Source organism: Anser brachyrhynchus (assembly GCF_964034855.1).
Source record: "Anser brachyrhynchus genome assembly, chromosome: 20".
NCBI lineage: Eukaryota > Metazoa > Chordata > Aves > Anseriformes > Anatidae > Anser > Anser brachyrhynchus.
Window position 1 is genome coordinate 8997016 of NC_137713.1, and position 17208 is coordinate 9014223.

At 42.8% G+C, this 17208-nt stretch overlaps 1 protein-coding gene across 1 annotated transcript; it reads right to left on the reverse strand.

The window, feature by feature from the left end:
* Nucleotides 1–220: 220 nt before the first annotated feature.
* Nucleotides 221–7494, reverse strand: RFC2 (replication factor C subunit 2). The gene is made up of 11 exons (XM_080562901.1): nucleotides 7286–7494; nucleotides 6622–6691; nucleotides 5944–5985; nucleotides 5429–5535; nucleotides 4200–4301; nucleotides 3533–3633; nucleotides 2691–2848; nucleotides 2257–2322; nucleotides 1680–1760; nucleotides 1214–1327; nucleotides 221–516 (listed from the first exon to the last, which is right to left on the reverse strand). The coding sequence occupies exons 1-11, from the start codon at nucleotides 7396–7398 to the stop codon at nucleotides 406–408; spliced, it is 1065 nt and encodes a 354-aa protein (XP_080419027.1). The 5' UTR covers nucleotides 7399–7494; the 3' UTR covers nucleotides 221–405.
* Nucleotides 7495–17208: the final 9714 nt, after the last annotated feature.

Here is a 17208-nt window from a genome sequence, read left to right on the forward strand (position 1 = left end):
TGCAAAAGTTTTTCCTTCTTGGTCTTGATCAATCCACTCTTGATCAATCATAAGGTGTAATCACTAACAAGGGGATTCATATTTTGTCTCTCCTGATGTTAGGTCTTGGTATTGTTACCTATAAGCATTTTTGCGGAGTACTAGAGAGACCTTAGTGCTTCTCCTTTCCGGACTGTCACAGTCCTCTACTTCAATTACACAACAGGCAAGAATACTTGGGTTAAAGATTTCAAAGCTTTATTGATCAAAATAAAAAAAATACAAGTTATTTTTACAATAGAACCTGGTTATTTTTCTGGGATTTAGCAAAACCAGGGGGACAGAATTCACGACACACGCACAGCTGCTGACCTTGCGTGCCAGGTCTTCACCTTCCAGAAGAGGGGTTTCAGCTCAGTCAGGTATCTAACTTGCTGCAGGGGCTGCAGTCTTCTGACACAGCCTGGCCAACAGTCCAGCCATTTGTAAAAGCGAGTTCACACCTTCTGCTATTTTCATATGTGTGTAGCCAATTTCCTGATGAGGAAAACATTGTCAAACCTTATGTTTTTTCCCACAGTCTGCATGGCGTGACTAATGACACTCCTCTAAATAGAATGTATCCCTTACTGCTAAGAAACTATCTTCAGAGTCACTTAAAGGTAAGAAAACTGTTTTTTGGCAAGACTATTATGTTCCCATGTAGACTAATTAGATCAATTTTTATTTATTTATTTTTGTAATTGAAGCCCGTGTTTCCCCATTTTTTTTTCATAAGGAGCAAGGTGCCTGTATTTGAAGACAGGTTTTACATCTTAAGAGTGTTTCCATTGTACCAGTTCACCATTTGTCAACTGGCTGTTAAAATCATGTAATATTTTACTATCCATTGGACTAGAATCTAGTATGCTCTTCAAGAAAGTTCTTAAGGAGTTTTTAGAGGCTTTGATGTAAATAATCAGTTCAGCCAGCATTACATTTGTTATTACTCCATCGCTAAAGTAACTATTGGCACTTCTGTGGGTGGTTAGACTTTAAACTTCTGTTTCACAGACTGATGAGGCAGAGGAGGAAAGAAAACAGTAATAAAAACAGTAATAAAAAGAAATAACATTTTGCACTTATATATAGCAAATCACAAACGGAAAACTCTGAGGCTACCCCTACGTTAAGGAGCACATCCTCTTTTTGAGAAGGCCAGAAAGACCCCACCAGTAACCAGGTTAATACTAACCTTGATAAATTCCAGTTTCAGATATTCGGGCATTTGAAAGGTTTTGCACACACGGAAGATGTTACCAATCACATCTTCTGGAGAGTATCCAAGTCTCCACAGGTGAGCAAGAATCTGTGCAGGAAAGAATAATCCCATGTTTATCTGCAAAACCTAACAGGTGAGTAAAGTTGATTCGGTTTTGGGACAGCTGTATACAGCTAGTGAAAATATATGTACTATTTATCCAGCAATTTAACATCAATTCTGTTTAGCAAGTAATTTCAAAACTACTTGGTTTTTTCCTCCCCCCCTTTTTTTTTGGCTTGATGGATTATTCATCAGAACAAACTGTTAGAAAAAAACAGGACTTAATCCATATACATGGTTTTGCCCTTTTTCTAAAGTGCAACGTACACCGAATTCTTCAGAACAGACATTCTTTAAATAAAAGGTGTCTGCACAGACAAAACACATGAAAGCCAACCTTGTATGCTTCATCAATATTTGCATTTATGCAGTGTTGTATCATTTCTTTCACAAGCAGAGGATGAGGCTCGTCACATACCTGTATCAAAGAGAAGTATTATATTTCAAAATACTAGAACACCCTGTATTAAACCCCCAAGTATTTTCACCAAGCTTCTGTACAGATGAAATACTGAATCAGACACAATTTACAATCCAAATTAAATTGATTACGTTTTAAGTAATACGACTTTTCAGATAACACAGCTATCCATCCTACCACGGTGGACTCAATAGCACTACATGAGAACAAAAGTAATAGATTCAAAAGTTATCCCTGTGAAATTTCCCAGCAGTTATGTGATTTGTGTGCTTTGAGAGAGATGGCAAGTCAGAAAGCCTCATATGTGCTGTTTGGGACTGAAGCACTCTCTGCCTTTTCAAAAGGTATGCACGCTTTTTTTTGACTAATACCCGCTACCTACATAGCATGGTCTGCAAATGGGTAAAGACTTTCAAAGTCTCATGTATCTGAAGGAACGTCTCACATAGACAGTGTCAGACTTCCAGCTTTACTGTTTTACAGCATTACTAACCTTAAAGACATTTTCACTGTTTATAAAGCCAAATCCAGAATATGTGGACTGTAAGTTGTTTAATGCCTGCAAAAAGACAAACAAAGACTTCAGTTATTTTCTGAAGCGCTGCACTTCTGGCTCCTCTCTTCAGGATGAAATACCCTTTTTGGGAAATTATGCCAAATATGAAGTTGTCAGTTAGGCAACAGAATGAACTGTAAATGCATGCAGACATTGTTTTCTCCCAAAAATTCAGCATCTGATTTCCAGCAATTTGCTTTTAAGGAGCAGATTCACTTTAAAACCTTGCAAAACCAAGCAATTTAGTTACTCTTGTGACATAGATGACATCCCCTTTTCTTTATTTCTCCAAAGATAAGTCCTTGAGAGCAGCAATTCAAACTTTTTTGCTTTAAACAGAAGGCTTTGTTTCACTGCTTTCCCTCTTTTACCTGTCTCATATCTCCTTGGGCTGTGAAGATAATGGCTTCCAATCCATCATCTGTATATGGTACATCCTCTTTCTCAACGATTTTCAGTAGCCTTGCAAGGATTTGCGAATCCGTCAGCTTGGTGTAACGCAGCACCGCACACCGAGATTGAATAGGTTCTGAGGACAGAGATGCATAATTACCGTTTCCCTCTTTTCTTAAAAATAAAATACCACTTTTTTCAGCTTTGAAGAAAATACCTGTTTCCAACTCTTCATTTGTCATTTTGTTGTGAAGAAAAAGAACATGTCAACTCCAGAGAGCATACAGCACCTCCTTAAGCACACACAACTCTTACACCCTTCCCTTGAACCCAAGTGTGGTACATGTATCAAGCACAGTTTCTTTTGTTCTCCTGGTTTTCTGAATGTAGGTGTTTATCATGCTATTTTAACTGCCAAACAAGGGTAGTCTAAAGCTCTGCAATGCGTTAGCCTACAGGCCAACTCTTTCTGATTTCTGATTGTTTCAGAAAGCAGGACAACAAAAGGGGTTCAACATCCAGTTAACAATACACCAAAAATCATAAACTGTAGCAGAGCTGGATGGAGATTAAGCCCAAAGAAATCTGCTTCTGCAGTCACGCATAGCGCTATCCATTAAAAACAGCTGTTCAGAAGGTTCAGTGGCTACACAAACACGCTTTTCTTTTATTAGCTGGATGTTCAGATGGTTTGAGTTTTCTGAAGGACCACAGCTTCTTGCAATGAGCAGGCTCAACGTATGTCTGAAAACTGCTTTGAAATTACCCAGCAGTATGGGGAATGTCTAACTAAAACACCCAGGGACTAACAGCACCTTACCTATGATTTTGTCAGAGGCATTGCATGCAAGTGCGAAGCGTGTTGTTTTGGAATAAATTTCCATTGTTCTTCTCAACGCTTGCTGTGCTCCATCTGTCATGCTGAAAGAGAAAAGGAGTTAGGACAGATTTTACCCTTCACTGACTTATAGCTGCAGCCTAATAATTATTTTTAGACAAGCTTCAGACTTTACTGATACTAGACAGTGCTCTGTAAATTACTTGGTATTCTGGCTTGGTAAGCTAGGCAGCTTTTGCTAGGCATGCGAACAGATCACCCTACAACACAGATAATCACTGAGACCTCCATAAAATTAACACACAAAATTAAATCATTAATACTCTGAAAAGTAATTTTAACTACATGCAGGTAGAGGAGAATGTCCCATTTTCATCAGCCAGTAAACTGAAAGATGCTGAGATCACATCGAGCTAAATCCTGAAGTGTTTCACCCCAATATTCAGCATCTCCTTTGAAGCAATGATCTCTACGTGATATGAGGAATATTCTAAGAGCACTGTTCAGTACCCATTTCCTCCTAAATTGTTCTGATAGCCTGATAGAAACATCTAATACTGTCCAAGACAGCAGCTCTGCAGACAGAGAACAGATAAAAAAGATTTCACACGGTAGCTGAGATCAAAAAAAAAAAAAAACCACAACATACCTGTCTGCTTCATCAAGGATGATTATTTTATGCCGACCTTTTGGAAGTGTGACCTTTTGCTGGGCAAACATTTTGATTTTGTTTCTCACAACGTCAATGCCTCTGGAACAATAATTCAAGTCATTTATGATCAGTTGGGTGAAATTACACAATGGATTTTATTCGGCAGACACACTGGCTGAAGGGCTCTCGTGCTCCCCATTCTTGTGCCGTTTGTTTCCATTCCATCAGCTGTGCCAGTGTAATTGTTGTGACGCTGTGCTGGTAGCCAGACTGCCGAGCAGAGTCAGAATTAAACACCGATAACCCTCCTTTTTGGAGGTTTTGAAAAAAAGCAATTTAACAGCTTCTATCAGTAGCTTTACTGCCACAAAAGCACTTATGTTTGGCAAAAGGTATGAGTAATAAGCGAACAAGGGCAGAACTGTTTAAGTCTGCACTGCTACTTTGCCAGTACTTCACAGAGCCTTACCAATAAACCTGGCTATAAATCAAGACAGTTTAAGAAAAACATCTGGACAGACTTCATCATTTTAGCACAACATGGATACCTTCCTAGACAGAGTCCCACTGAAGTATTACTTTTAAAAGTAAAGGATTTTACTTTTTTGTTCTGTGTAGAAAAGGAATGCTGTACTATCAGTTATAGTTATAGGAGAGCTACAGAATTAAAAAGGCAGGTACAAAGCATTGTGCTCTTAAACCCTCCATGACATGTCCCTAGAATATGTCAGGACAGGGTCTGCTACAGAATTTGGGAAATATAATCAGCCTTTAGTGCCTGATCCTCAGAGAAGAGTCAGTGCCCGCTATATACCTAACACCCATATCCTAGTTTTACCCCCAACTGTCCTTACTCTTTAATTTCTATCACTTCACTTTTTTTCCTAAGTACTGACGAGTTTCATTATAAACAACTCATTCACCTTTTATCAGGATCTTCAAGAATGCAGGAAGCATAACTCTTTGAAGTAAATCTGAGAAGATAGTACTGTTCTGCACTCCGTTTGTGTGTGAAAGTATCTATCAAGTTTATAAAAGTTGATAGAGACTATGTTGCTAGTTGAACACCAAAAATTGCCTAAATTTGAGTTGGAAAAACTTATTAAAGCAAGTACTAGAGACCCTAATGTAACATTAAAGCTATCAAGTCAGCCTAAGTTCAACTAAAAATAAACATGAATACTTGCTTCTTCATTAAACGCTTGACAAGGTTTGTTCATTCTCACCTGTCATTTGAGGCATTCAGCTCCAAAACAGCATCCTTTAATGCAGGACCAAGCAGAGCACGAGCCAAGCAGAGGATACTAGTGGTTTTACCTGTTCCTGGGGGACCCTAGAAATGCAACAATTGCTGTTTAATGCCATTTTCTAACCTGTATTTTCTAACCTGTACTCTCTACAGTGCTTCCCAGTCATGAAACATAGCTGCAACAGAGGAACTGCTGGGAGAACATAGGTCTAAACGTCATCTGAGTTCAGCATATTGCCTGCAACAGTGGAGGAGAAGCACAAGACACACTTCAATAAGCACCTGAGGACCAAGTTAGTTTTTAGTATTTGAGTAACAGAAGGTAGTTTACTTCTTGTGTATTCTGCTGAAAATACTGCTCTGTAACCATACAATCAACATCACTGTTAGTAGTACTCCCAGGTACAATGCAAACCGATACTGAGAGGCTGCTGTGCCTAGATTTCAGAAGCCAGGACCAACAACAGTGAAATCCCACGTGGCAATACTTACAGCAATGATAATATTTGGTACATTCCCCTCTTTTGCAAAGACCTACGAAAGAATAATTAAAAATATATATATAAGAAAATGGTAGGAAGAAATAGTTTCCAATTCTATTCTGTTTTAATCATAAGAAACAGAGCTACCATTTATTTTCTTCCCTCCTGGCTTTTTTTTTTTTTTAACATTGCAGCTTTCATGTTTTTCAGTTGAACTGTTAAGTCAGTTCCTAGAATAATATGGAAAAATGTTAAAGTACTGAATCTCACAGGTCTTTACTCTTTCCTTTCTATTTGCTTTAAAAATATATTTGCTAGTATAAACATTCTGCTAGCAAATACTGTTTTTACAAACTAATTTGTCACAGAAAATATTTTTCTTCCAGACAAAAAAAGTGGTATTTCTGTTTCCTTCTGTAGTAATATAAACTATACTTACTCATTGAAACAATATAGCAGGTACGCATTTTTAAAGTTGTATCATAACTGGGCCAATTTAAACATCCCAATTCAAGAAGGCCTGTTTCTTTAGGATGTTGTTTTGATACGTCTTAAAACTTGTCATTTTTTAAGTAAATCATAAAGTTTTTTGTCCATGTACTCAAGTATAGCTCCACTGGTCTGTGGATATGTGCAGAATTATGTTTTTTGAGCTAACCCATCAAAAAATAAAGCAACAGCTACACACCTCCAACCTGCTCACTGTATCTTCATTTCCAACTATTTCACATAGTTTCACAGGTCTGTATTTTTCCACCCTGTAGAAGTAAAACACTTCAGACACACCTAGCCAAACTTTAATAGCGCTTTGCACTGCTGGAAAAGGAGGATCACACTAAGCTGAACTTCAAGTTGTTTTATTTTGACCAGTGTAAATAGGATGAAAACACCACAACCACTTCGGGTTCGCCTTCACGCCTCAGCCTGACAGGACAGGGCTGAGAGGGGAAGCACCGCCCACGCCCTCGGGGCCAGACCTCGACCGAGCTGGGTCCCACAAGCTTAGCGGGGGTTTCTCGCTTCCCACCCCGTGGTGACCACCTCGCAGCCGGCCGCCGAGGGGAAGAAGGGGCCGGCCCTCACGGGCCCGTCCCATGCGCGGCTCCTCCCACCCTCTTTCCCTCACAGCCGCCCGAGGCGAAGCGGCCGCGCGGGGCGAGCCCCCCCCCACCCCCTTCTTCCCGCCCACGGCTCGCCCCGCCCCCCGGCTCTTTCCATAGGCTCAGGCACGCCTCGCCCCGCCCCGCGCCCCGCTCTCCACCAATGGCCGTGCCGCTCGGCCCTTCCTCCCGCCCACCGCCCGGCTCCATTTTCCCCACCGCCCCGCGCCCCGCAGCGCCCTGAGGCCTCACCACGGCAGCTCGTAATGGCCGCTGGCGGCGGGAGCGGGAGCGGGCCCCGGGGCGTCGGCGGGCCCCCGCTTCTCGCCCTGGGCCCCGGCCTTCTCGGTCTCCTCCACCTCCATCGCGGCGGTGGCGGCTGCAGCAGGCCCGAGCCCGTCTTCCCGCCGCCTGCCTGAGGGGAGGAACGCGCTCCGGGCCCGCCTCGCGGGGCGGGTCGGAGCCTGCCCCGGCCTCCCGGGGGTGGGCGCTCGGCGGCCGGGAACGGGGCTCCGGCAGATCCGGGGGGCCTCTGGGGCTTGGCTGAGGGGTTCCATAGGGGGCAGACATAGCCCTCGGCTGTTCCGGAGACCGGCTGTGTGTGTGTCCTTCAGTGATGTGTTAAGATACTTAATAAAAGCGATGGTGTGTTTGCACCTCAGGAGACTAAGCCTTTGTTTCTTCTTCATCTAACCACATTTATTTCCCCCTATGAAATGAGAACAATAAAAGATGCACCACAAAATACCATGTTATGTTACAATGGTGGGGTGCAGTGCTGTGAATGTTCACATAGCGGTAGGTACTCATCCTAAATCCCAGTGGTTACTGGGGCCTTCGTACATCCCTAAGCTCTGCTCGTGTTCAGCACAATCAGTGACACTCGTTTTGTCTCGGTGAGCGCAGGGTCTGTCCCTTGGTCTGGGCTCTAATCCCTTGGGAATGTTTCTAATTTAAGAGTGGTGTGGGGCAGGAACCTGGAGCCGATCGTACTTGGAGTCCTGCATGAGCAGTGATGCTCTTCAGAGGGGAGGACTTCCTATCGCTGACCGCAACATTTGCATCCTGGTGTCATTGTCAGCGCTTGTCACTTGGCGTTGTGAGGCTGGCACGTGAGCGTTCAGCCTTTGGAACGGGTTCAGCCTGTGGCCTGACAGCGATGGAGTCTGCTGGGTTTCTCACAAGGCTTCAAAACTCCGGAGGGTGAAGTTTCCATTGCGCAAAGAGCAGTTTTTTATCTGGGTTTTGTGTAGGCAGGATAGTCAATGGTTAAATCTTGTATATTTTTTATTAATAGCTATAAATGGCTCCTGGTGGTTTTGTGGTGTTGCATAAGGGTGAATTTGTGGGTGATCTGCAGCCTTTACATGCCTGTCTGAATTAAATGTGGATTAACTTCACCTCTACTAGAGGTAAAGTAGAAAACTAAACAAAGATGTAAATATGTTGTATATCATACAAGCACAAGTCAGTTAGCTTTTATTCCAGTGTTCATACTGTTTCTAGCACACATACTGGATGAATACACTGTTCTCATAACACCTCAAACTCAACTGTATTAGTCTTGGTTTTGGATTTAACTTACTGCAGAAGCCAACAGGAGACAGTGAAATATCGCAGCTGCGTACAGCACTGCTGGTCATAGCAATCTGTCAATACAACGTGCTGGTCATGCTTTGGTTTCTTGCCAAGTTAAACAGTTGTTATGCTCTTAGGAAGTACCAGCCTCCAGATAAGATACAATTTTCCTGGCCAGCATTAATTCTCCCACTATATGTGGAGGATTACTGCTGATAAGCACCCAAAGGGCTGTTGGAAAGACTATTCATAAGAATTGTTGCAGAGAGCCTGATGACAGATTTTGTGATACATTTCTGCTAACCAATTGCAATATGTGTTTCTGTGGAGCACAGTCCTCTAAAACATTACAGCCTGTGTGTAGGCAGTAAGTAAGTCCTCATGTATCAGTGACTCTGTAGTCCGTCAGACACAGCACAAGTATTTATTGAGGGCATGATGATATTAATAGGGATGTGTGGCAGGTGGATGGGAATATCTGAGCTGAAAGCTTTAAAAACTATATCTCCCAAGTTGTAAACTGTTCATATTGTCTGTCTGAGATCACAGGATACATCCAGGATAAAATGAGTTCCAAATTCAGTGCTGACATGGCAGAGCTCTTTTGATGTGTTACCAGCAGTGCCTGAGTACACATGCACACAGTGGATGTATCGTATTATCCTGAAAGGAGAATGACCCTGAATTTAAGACAGTTTCTTCTGACCTGCTTCCTTCCCACCCAAAAGATATATATATATTTAAAAATAAATAAATAAATACATAAATAAAAAGCTTACTAAGTATCTGTGATCAGTATATGGTACAGATAACAGCTTTTTGCTAATGATTTCGTTAGCGAGAGGAATGCTCTTAGATGTGTTCAGACAGCATCTACTATCAGTAATGGAGATCACCGTGAGGGAAATAAATAGAGATCTTGTGGTTATCCCAGGAGCAAGGGTGACCCAGCTGTAGGTGCTTGATATAGGGAATGAGTCCTTTAAAGACCATGCGGAGGCTCCTCTCGGCTTGGCTACAGTCAGGAGGTTCTACTCTAAGCCCTATAGGGAAATGAGAGCCCCATGCAAGAGGTTTTGTCAGTGGGCTGGGTAAATGCAGAAAGCATTTGTTTTGCTGTTTTGCATGCTACGGTTGGTGAAACTGAAGGTAGTTTTGTTTTGAGTTTGAACGAGAAGCTGAAACTGCTGAAGACACCAAAAGTAAGGCAAGAGTTGAAGATAGCAAAGAGCTATGGTGATGAAATGGTGATGGTGGATGTGAGACGTAAAACACGAAAGGGAATAGAAATAAAGAATAAAAGAGTAAACTAACTTCAGCCAATCATTAGTGAAAAATATGCATCTGTACTGTGTATTTGTTACAGATAAGTAATGAAAAAAATATATCTTATAGGCAATGTTTGTGGGAGGGAGCGGAGAAATGTATAATATTCAAAGTGATTTTGCTTTTGAGTTAAAAGAAAAGAAAAGAAAAAAGAAAAGAAAGCTGTGAGTTCAGCTTACCATTATTAGTAGGGCTAACACCGGTATACGTTACCCAGCAAGTCTACAATGCCAGGGGCTGAGACTTTAAATTACACTGTTAAGAGAAATGCAAAGTTCCTTTGGCTGTTTGCTCCCCATCCCCAGCAGCCCTGCAGTCTCAGTGAAAGCCGTTCCCTCCTATTGCAGCGTGCTGTTGTTGTTCAGCAGCCACAAGTAGGTCACGTAGCACAGATGGCCTTGCTGCCAGGGAAATGCGGAGTCTGCAGTCCCCTCTGAGGCTGTTCCCTGCTCTCTCTCTCCCCCTTTCACACTGCTAGCTTGGAGAGAGCGGAATGAATTCTGATGCTACCAACAATTTTATCTCGTGTTCATTGAGGCTGAAAGCATAAAGCAAAGCTGGGAGAAATACCAGCAGTGCAAATAATGATGGGCTGGTTAGAAGGGAGGCTGGACTGGTGCTCGATGAAATATGTCATTACTGCATGAGGGTATTTCCTGAGCTTGGCGTGTCTGCTCCCAGATTGACAAGGGCCTGGATTCCTGCAGAGCTTGACCTCTAAGAGGAAAAAGGGAGACGATGCTGTCAGGATGTGCAGGTTATTTGTCCTTGTTCTTGCAGCATCACAGCATCCCTCTGTTCGTGTGCTTTTCTGCAGAATGTCCCTGGCAGGTACAGCTGTGCTGATCTGAGCTACTGTTAGGTGCACTGCTTAACACTTGTTCCCACATGTAATGGCTGAGGTCACACATTCGGACACTGCCATACCCTAGTTTATTTCCCCGTCCACCTCCTCAGCCTTCCTCTCACGTTAGCATCTCCAGTAGCTGTGGAGAACAGCAGATCACCCGAACAGACTGCGTAAATACAGCGTGACATCTGCCTGCTCTGCTACCTGAACGCTTTCATTTATGGCGTCTCTTTGCTCTCTACATTTTCATAAAGTACCTCACCATGGTTTTTTTTTTATCCTGCCACATAAAATTATAAGCAGTATGCTTCTCAGTCTGCGGTTAAGCCGTTCGTTCTGCTAGAAGTGAGGGAGGTCACAGCCCACGATGAAAGAGAAGCTGGGAAGAGCAATTTAAGGTAGTTGCTATCAGGAGACTCTAATGTTGTTAAATAAAATAAAATAAAATACAATTACAATTCTTTCCTATAAGTATCTAAAAACACTTTAACGAGTGGATTTAGATCATCATAATTTTAATCAAGGGAAGCTGTATTACGATTTTATGCGGGTGCCGAGGGATGAGTTTTAACTTGCCCAGTGCTTTACACTGGGCTGTAAAACAGGATTCGGGAGCAGTCACCTGCTGCTCTTACTTTTCTGCTCTTTGGATGCTTAAGGCTAACCATGTAACTGGAATTTCCTTTCTTTTCTTTTTTTGTTCGAAGCGTGTGACACAGGACTGTGTCCCCAGCGCAAGAGCAGGCATGCGGTTTTAGCTTCGGTCAGCAGAGGGAGTGCGGACACCTGCGTTAGGAGCCACCAGGGGCCCCAGCGGCAGCCAGAAGAGCAGGCTCCCTCCTGGAACCCCTCTTGTGTCCGCAGAAAAGGGATTCAAGCCTACATTTTCCTAGAAGCCACACTGCGGCTGTTGGCTGCTAGCACTGTTGATTAAGCTAGAAGTTTCAGGGAGGGGAACGACTGTGCATGCCATTTCTCCCTCTTGCAGCAGTCCCTCGGAGCCTCTGGCTGCTTGCGCCTGCGGCTTGGGGCTGGTGCGGAGCTGCCCCTTTTCTCCTCTGTGTCAGGAGCTGGTGTCACCGTAGGGACCGTAGCAAGGCTCTGTCTGCATGAAAACCTGGCTCCAGGGTGGGCACAGATCCTCCCTTTTACCAAGTAAGCTGAGGAAGCGATCGTGTGCATGCCTGGTGGTGCAAAGGGTGTTCCTGCAGCAGAGCCTTGCAGGGGCTCCCTCGCACGAGAGGAAGGAACTTGATGAAGAAGAAAAAACCCGATGGCTCTGTGGTCTGTGAGCCGCCTGCTTAAAGGCTCAGCTGTGAGCTGCTGCAAAACCAGAAGAGAGATTTGGGGGCTGTATCACTAACCTTTGATGAATGGTAATATCAAGTAGTTAGACTTAGAAGTAAACAGTCTCGGGTCATCCATTCTTTTGCCAATGTGACACTTCATGTGTGTTTTCAGACATAACGCTTGGTCTCATGGCCTCTGTTATCCCATAATAATGGGAATGTGGATGGTCATTTGATTGATGTTTGCCAGCAACTTCAAAAGAAATTTGTAACAGAGTCGATACAAAGCAGTTTTTATTTATTTATTTTTTAGCTGTTACACTACTGCTTGACTTTTGCTCAGGTGCAGTGCAGCCGTGATATGGCATGATTCTTCTGTCCCATGTGTTTGTAGTTTCTTCTGTTCGTTCCTTACGTCAACAGTCTGGTAATGTTCTCCACCAACTGCCCCCAGCTGGTACTGCATGACATTCTGCAATTCATTTCAGTTGTGTGTAGTCTCCTAAATGCTGGCCAAAACTTGATCAGTGTCCTTGTTTAGCAGAATGAAACAGAATAATTCTTAAATAATACTTGTTTGTGTTCATTTTCTGTATGTCAAAGATGAAAATACAGTAATGTCATTGTTTATCAGAAGCCCAAGAAATATCAGGCAGTAGCACTCTGGATTCCTTCAAGTCTGCAGAGTGTGGATTTCGAAGTGTCAGAAGGAAAGGCTGCAACATGCAAATCAAATCAGGAAGTTCTTTAAGAATAAAGGAGGAATTGAGCAAAAGATGAGGTAGGGATGGGGTCTGGGTTGCTTGTAAAGTGTTAATGATAGAGGAAAAGCGAAAAATCTGACAAATAAAAACATAATTATCTTCAGACTGCTGTGCATACAGGTGAATTTTATTCCAAATGTTTAGTGTTTTTTTTGTTTTTTTTTTTTTGCACAGACTTACAAGGAAAAATCGGACATGCTCTGCATAGTTGTTGTAGTGGCTGTGTATCAATTTAGGGTTTAAACAATGATTTGGTAGTAGTCTTACTATAACCATATTAATTGTAATTTTAAGACTACAGCATAATACTGAAATATGCACTCAGCCTTTGTCCCAAAAGTAAATGGCCCATGAACCTTTCCCTGGTCTGGGAAAGCATGAAAGCGAACAGTCCTGAATTACTGGGTGAAGCTGTATTAATTCTGCTTTATGGGGTTAAAGTCTAGCGAAACCCAGTTGCTGCATGCAGTGGGGATCAGACGCTGGCAGCAGCCCAGTGGGGTGCCAGGTGGCCCTGGTGCTCCACGCAGCATCTGTCAAACAAAAGCAACAAGATGCTACCATAGAGGTAAATCTGGATATTAACCCTGTAACCCAGGCTCTGTTCCTGGGCCAGCTCTCTAAATTTAGGGTCACTTATCTAAATTTCCCAATTCAAGGCATTTGTTATTCATTGCTGCTAGTGCTACTGTATTGAACTAAAGTTATCACAGGAGAGAAGTCTGAGAAGTGGGGAGAAGTTTCTCATAACTGCATTAGTCATCCAGGTATTGCCCCTTCCAAGTGAACAAGTAATATCAGATACGTCCTTACTGAGGCTCGCCTGCAGGTTTGAGCAGGCAGATTGCAGTGGCTTCTGGGCACAGTGACTTCCCGGAAAATCCCTGATTTCCCAGCTTCCAGATCACCCTTTTTCTACTAACCTGTTGTAATGTGACGTTACTCTGAAACAGAAACCCAAGAGAACAAGCTCCAGTGTTGAGAGAGCTGAATTTAAGCAGCAGGGTAATTTATCACTGAGTTGATACAGCATTTACGTGCTATGTAAGAATACAGGATATCATAAATAAAATCAGACAATTTGCCTGTCTTTTCTCGTATGCAGTAAATCTGTTTTAATGGTGTGTCAAAGTAACAGTCATGCTAATCAAGTAAACTCAAGCATTAGTTACCTATCTCTTTTGTAATTTTCATTTTTACCTGCACTTTCTCAAAGCAGCTTTAACTGTAGCAGAAATACCTAGAAGTCTCCTTTGTTTCATGTATCCAAAAGCACCTGAGAGTGCTTTGGTTGCAGAGAAGCTGTGCATCATCAGCTTCCTCGGTTGTTTGTATAACTTTGATGCTGAAGGTAACAGGATAACCAAATTCCTGATGTCAGAATTGGCATGGAGGGTCTGATGTGCCAGCCTGAAACCACTTTTTACATACGATTTTTTAAATTATATTTTTGTTTGATAAATTGACAAGCTGTCTTCAGTATATAGGCAGATAACAAAACATATGTTTCTACAATTATGGGTTCTATATCAGATTTTGTAAAATGCTTTAGGGCTCCCTAAAGATAAATATAAGACTGCTATAATTGTCATTAGGCATCAGAGGCCAGCCAGGTACTATGACACAATACACCTAGCATAAACATTTGCACTGTGAGGATTTTGTTCAACTTTTTAATAAAAGTTTTGTTTCCTAATAAGTTGAATTTTAGTGAAACCTTTCAAGAGGTTTGGATTTAAAAAAAAAAAGTCTATTTAAATTGGCTTCTGGTTACAGCACTTGAACTCTTTCTTCTTGAAGTTCTTAAAATTTATTTTTGTAATCTATTGTAGATATTTGTGGCTAAGTTTTGTTGAGTTGGGATTCAGAACGCATACACTGGTAATGGAGAAATCGATGGTAACTGACGGGCGGCGAGCCCTGGTGCTGGAGGCTGACATTTCGGATAGCAGCACTGACTTTGCCTGCCTGAACTTGTAAGATTACACAGTAACTGTGTAGTCCGAGTCCTATGGGAGTGCAGGAGAAAACTCACATTCATTTCAACAAATCCAGAATTTAATTTGGGGGTTGTCTTTAGTTTTTTGTTTTGTTTTGTTGTTGTTATTGTTATTCTTGTTGCTTTTTAAATTTTCCTGCAACAGTAATCTTAGGTGATGCTTGCACTCGTAGAGAATCACTTCTTCATTCTCCCACCCATTGTACCATAAAAAGCCCTTCAAATACTAATTTATTCTTGATCTAATCCCACCGCATGCCAGAGCTAATCCATATGTTTTACAGCCACCCAGGAAAGCTTTCCATATCAAATGTTGACATTATTAAATGAATGTTAGCTGCTGCATCCCAAGGAATGTTTCTTTGCCTCTCCTGAAGGTTTTTTTTTTTTCCTATTTTTTTTGCCTTGTTTTTCCCTTCCTTTCATTCTGACTGCCCTGCTATGGCTTGTTTCTCATTTGCTTAGCCCTGTAGGGGATATATCCTGAGGACTAATATTAATTAGATGGTAATTAAGACAATGAAGGATGGATATTAATGTAAAATGTTATGTTTCTTTTGTAGTTTTCTGGAGATAAATCTTCTGCATGTGTCCTCTTTTAGGAAGTCTGTCAAAGTAATAGGTAGTTTCTTTCTTTCCCTGCATGTTCCAGAAATCTGTGAGAAGTTGAGCCTTCTCAGAAAAGGCTTTTATTGTCCTGTGCAAAATAATTAGAGCTCAGAAACAGTCATCCCTGATGGTAAGGCTTATGAAATTAGGAACAGCCGGTGTTGTATAAGTGTTAGGATCCCCCCTGCGAGGGGGACTGACGGCTGTCCCTCTGCAAACAATTAGAGCTGACAAGACACTTCTGTGTCTCCAGTCAGCGGTGGACAAATGATACCTGCAGCTTCGTATCTGTCTGCTCAGGAAAGTGAAGGATTGCAGGCAGGAGATTGTGTACTAATATTCATAGAATCACAGAATGGTTTGGGTTGGGAGGGACCTTAAAACACATCTAATTCCAGCCTCTGCCATGAGCAGGGACATGTCCCACCACATCAGGTTGTCCAAAGCCCCATCCAGCCTGGCCTTGAGCACCTCCAGGGATAGGGCATCCACAGCTTCTCTGGGAAACCTGTGGCAGTGCCTCACCACCCTCTGAGTAAAGAATTTCTTCCTTATACCTAATCTCAATCTACTCTTTTTCAGTTTAAAGCCATTAATCCCTGTCCTATCCCTACACTCCCTGACAAAGAGCCCCTCCCCAGCTTTCCTGTAGGCCCCCATTGAGAGTTTTTACTTTTTACTGGGGGTGCAAGGGAATGAGAGGGCTGTCTGGCCATTTAAGAAGATAATATCTTTTCCCAGCAAGAAGCTTATTCCGAGCTCAGATGTGCTCCTATTCTGAAAGCGCGTGCAAAACAGCTTTTAGGGTGCTGTAGTTTGGTGTGTGGCAAAGTGGGGAGAGTCCACCAGAACTCCAAGCAGTAGCTCATGCTGTAACAGCTAGAGCAGTTATCGGCCTCTCCAAACCACTCCTTGGAGGAATCCTGTCCTGTTGCTCACCCATACTGGCCCTCACGACAGATGCACTGACCCCCTGCAGCCTCGGCTGGATGGGGCCCGCTGCAGGACGCGGCCTGTTCCCTGCTGCACCCCATCGCCACGGGTGGCACGCAGGGTGCAGTTCGCCCTTGTGGTCCTCCTTAACCATCACAGGAAGGGAGGTTTCAGGCCTCCATCCTCCTCCCCTGCCTCTCATTTCTGATGCTTTGGACAGTCGCCAGATTGCAAGCAAGTGCCCCCAAGAAGCATTTTACTTCCTGTTTTTTTTTTTTTTTTCTTTTTTCCTTAGACCTCCAGAGGCTTCCTTTCTCATGAATAAAGCATGAGCTGTTCTCCTGGACCCACGAAGGGAGGAAACCACTGCCAGCTGCTGTGGCCGCTGCTTTTTATTGCTGTGGTTGCTGATGCCTCCTCCCTCACAGGCAGGGAGAAGAGGGGAAACAGCCCCAGGATTTAATCTCGTTACTGTGTCCAGTACAAACTCTGCTGCCTGTAGCTTGTGCCGGGGCACAACTCCCTTTGGAATAATGTTTCAGTCAGTTTGGGACTGATGCATGTGAATGTTTCAGTTTGAGCGAAAGATAAACCATGAATGGCTGCAGTTCAGAGCATGTCACTGGCTGATGTTCAGTTTTCAGCCGGTAGTGACCAGATGATATTTCCCTGGTGTCACCCTCCTGTCTTCTTCTGCACATGTCCAGAGGAATGTAGAGTTCTACAGACATTTCTCCTAACTGAATCACATCTTATTTATTTATTTTTTTTTCTTTTTGTTCATCTGTTACCCATACAAGTGTTCGGTATGTTCTTACTGGGTTGTG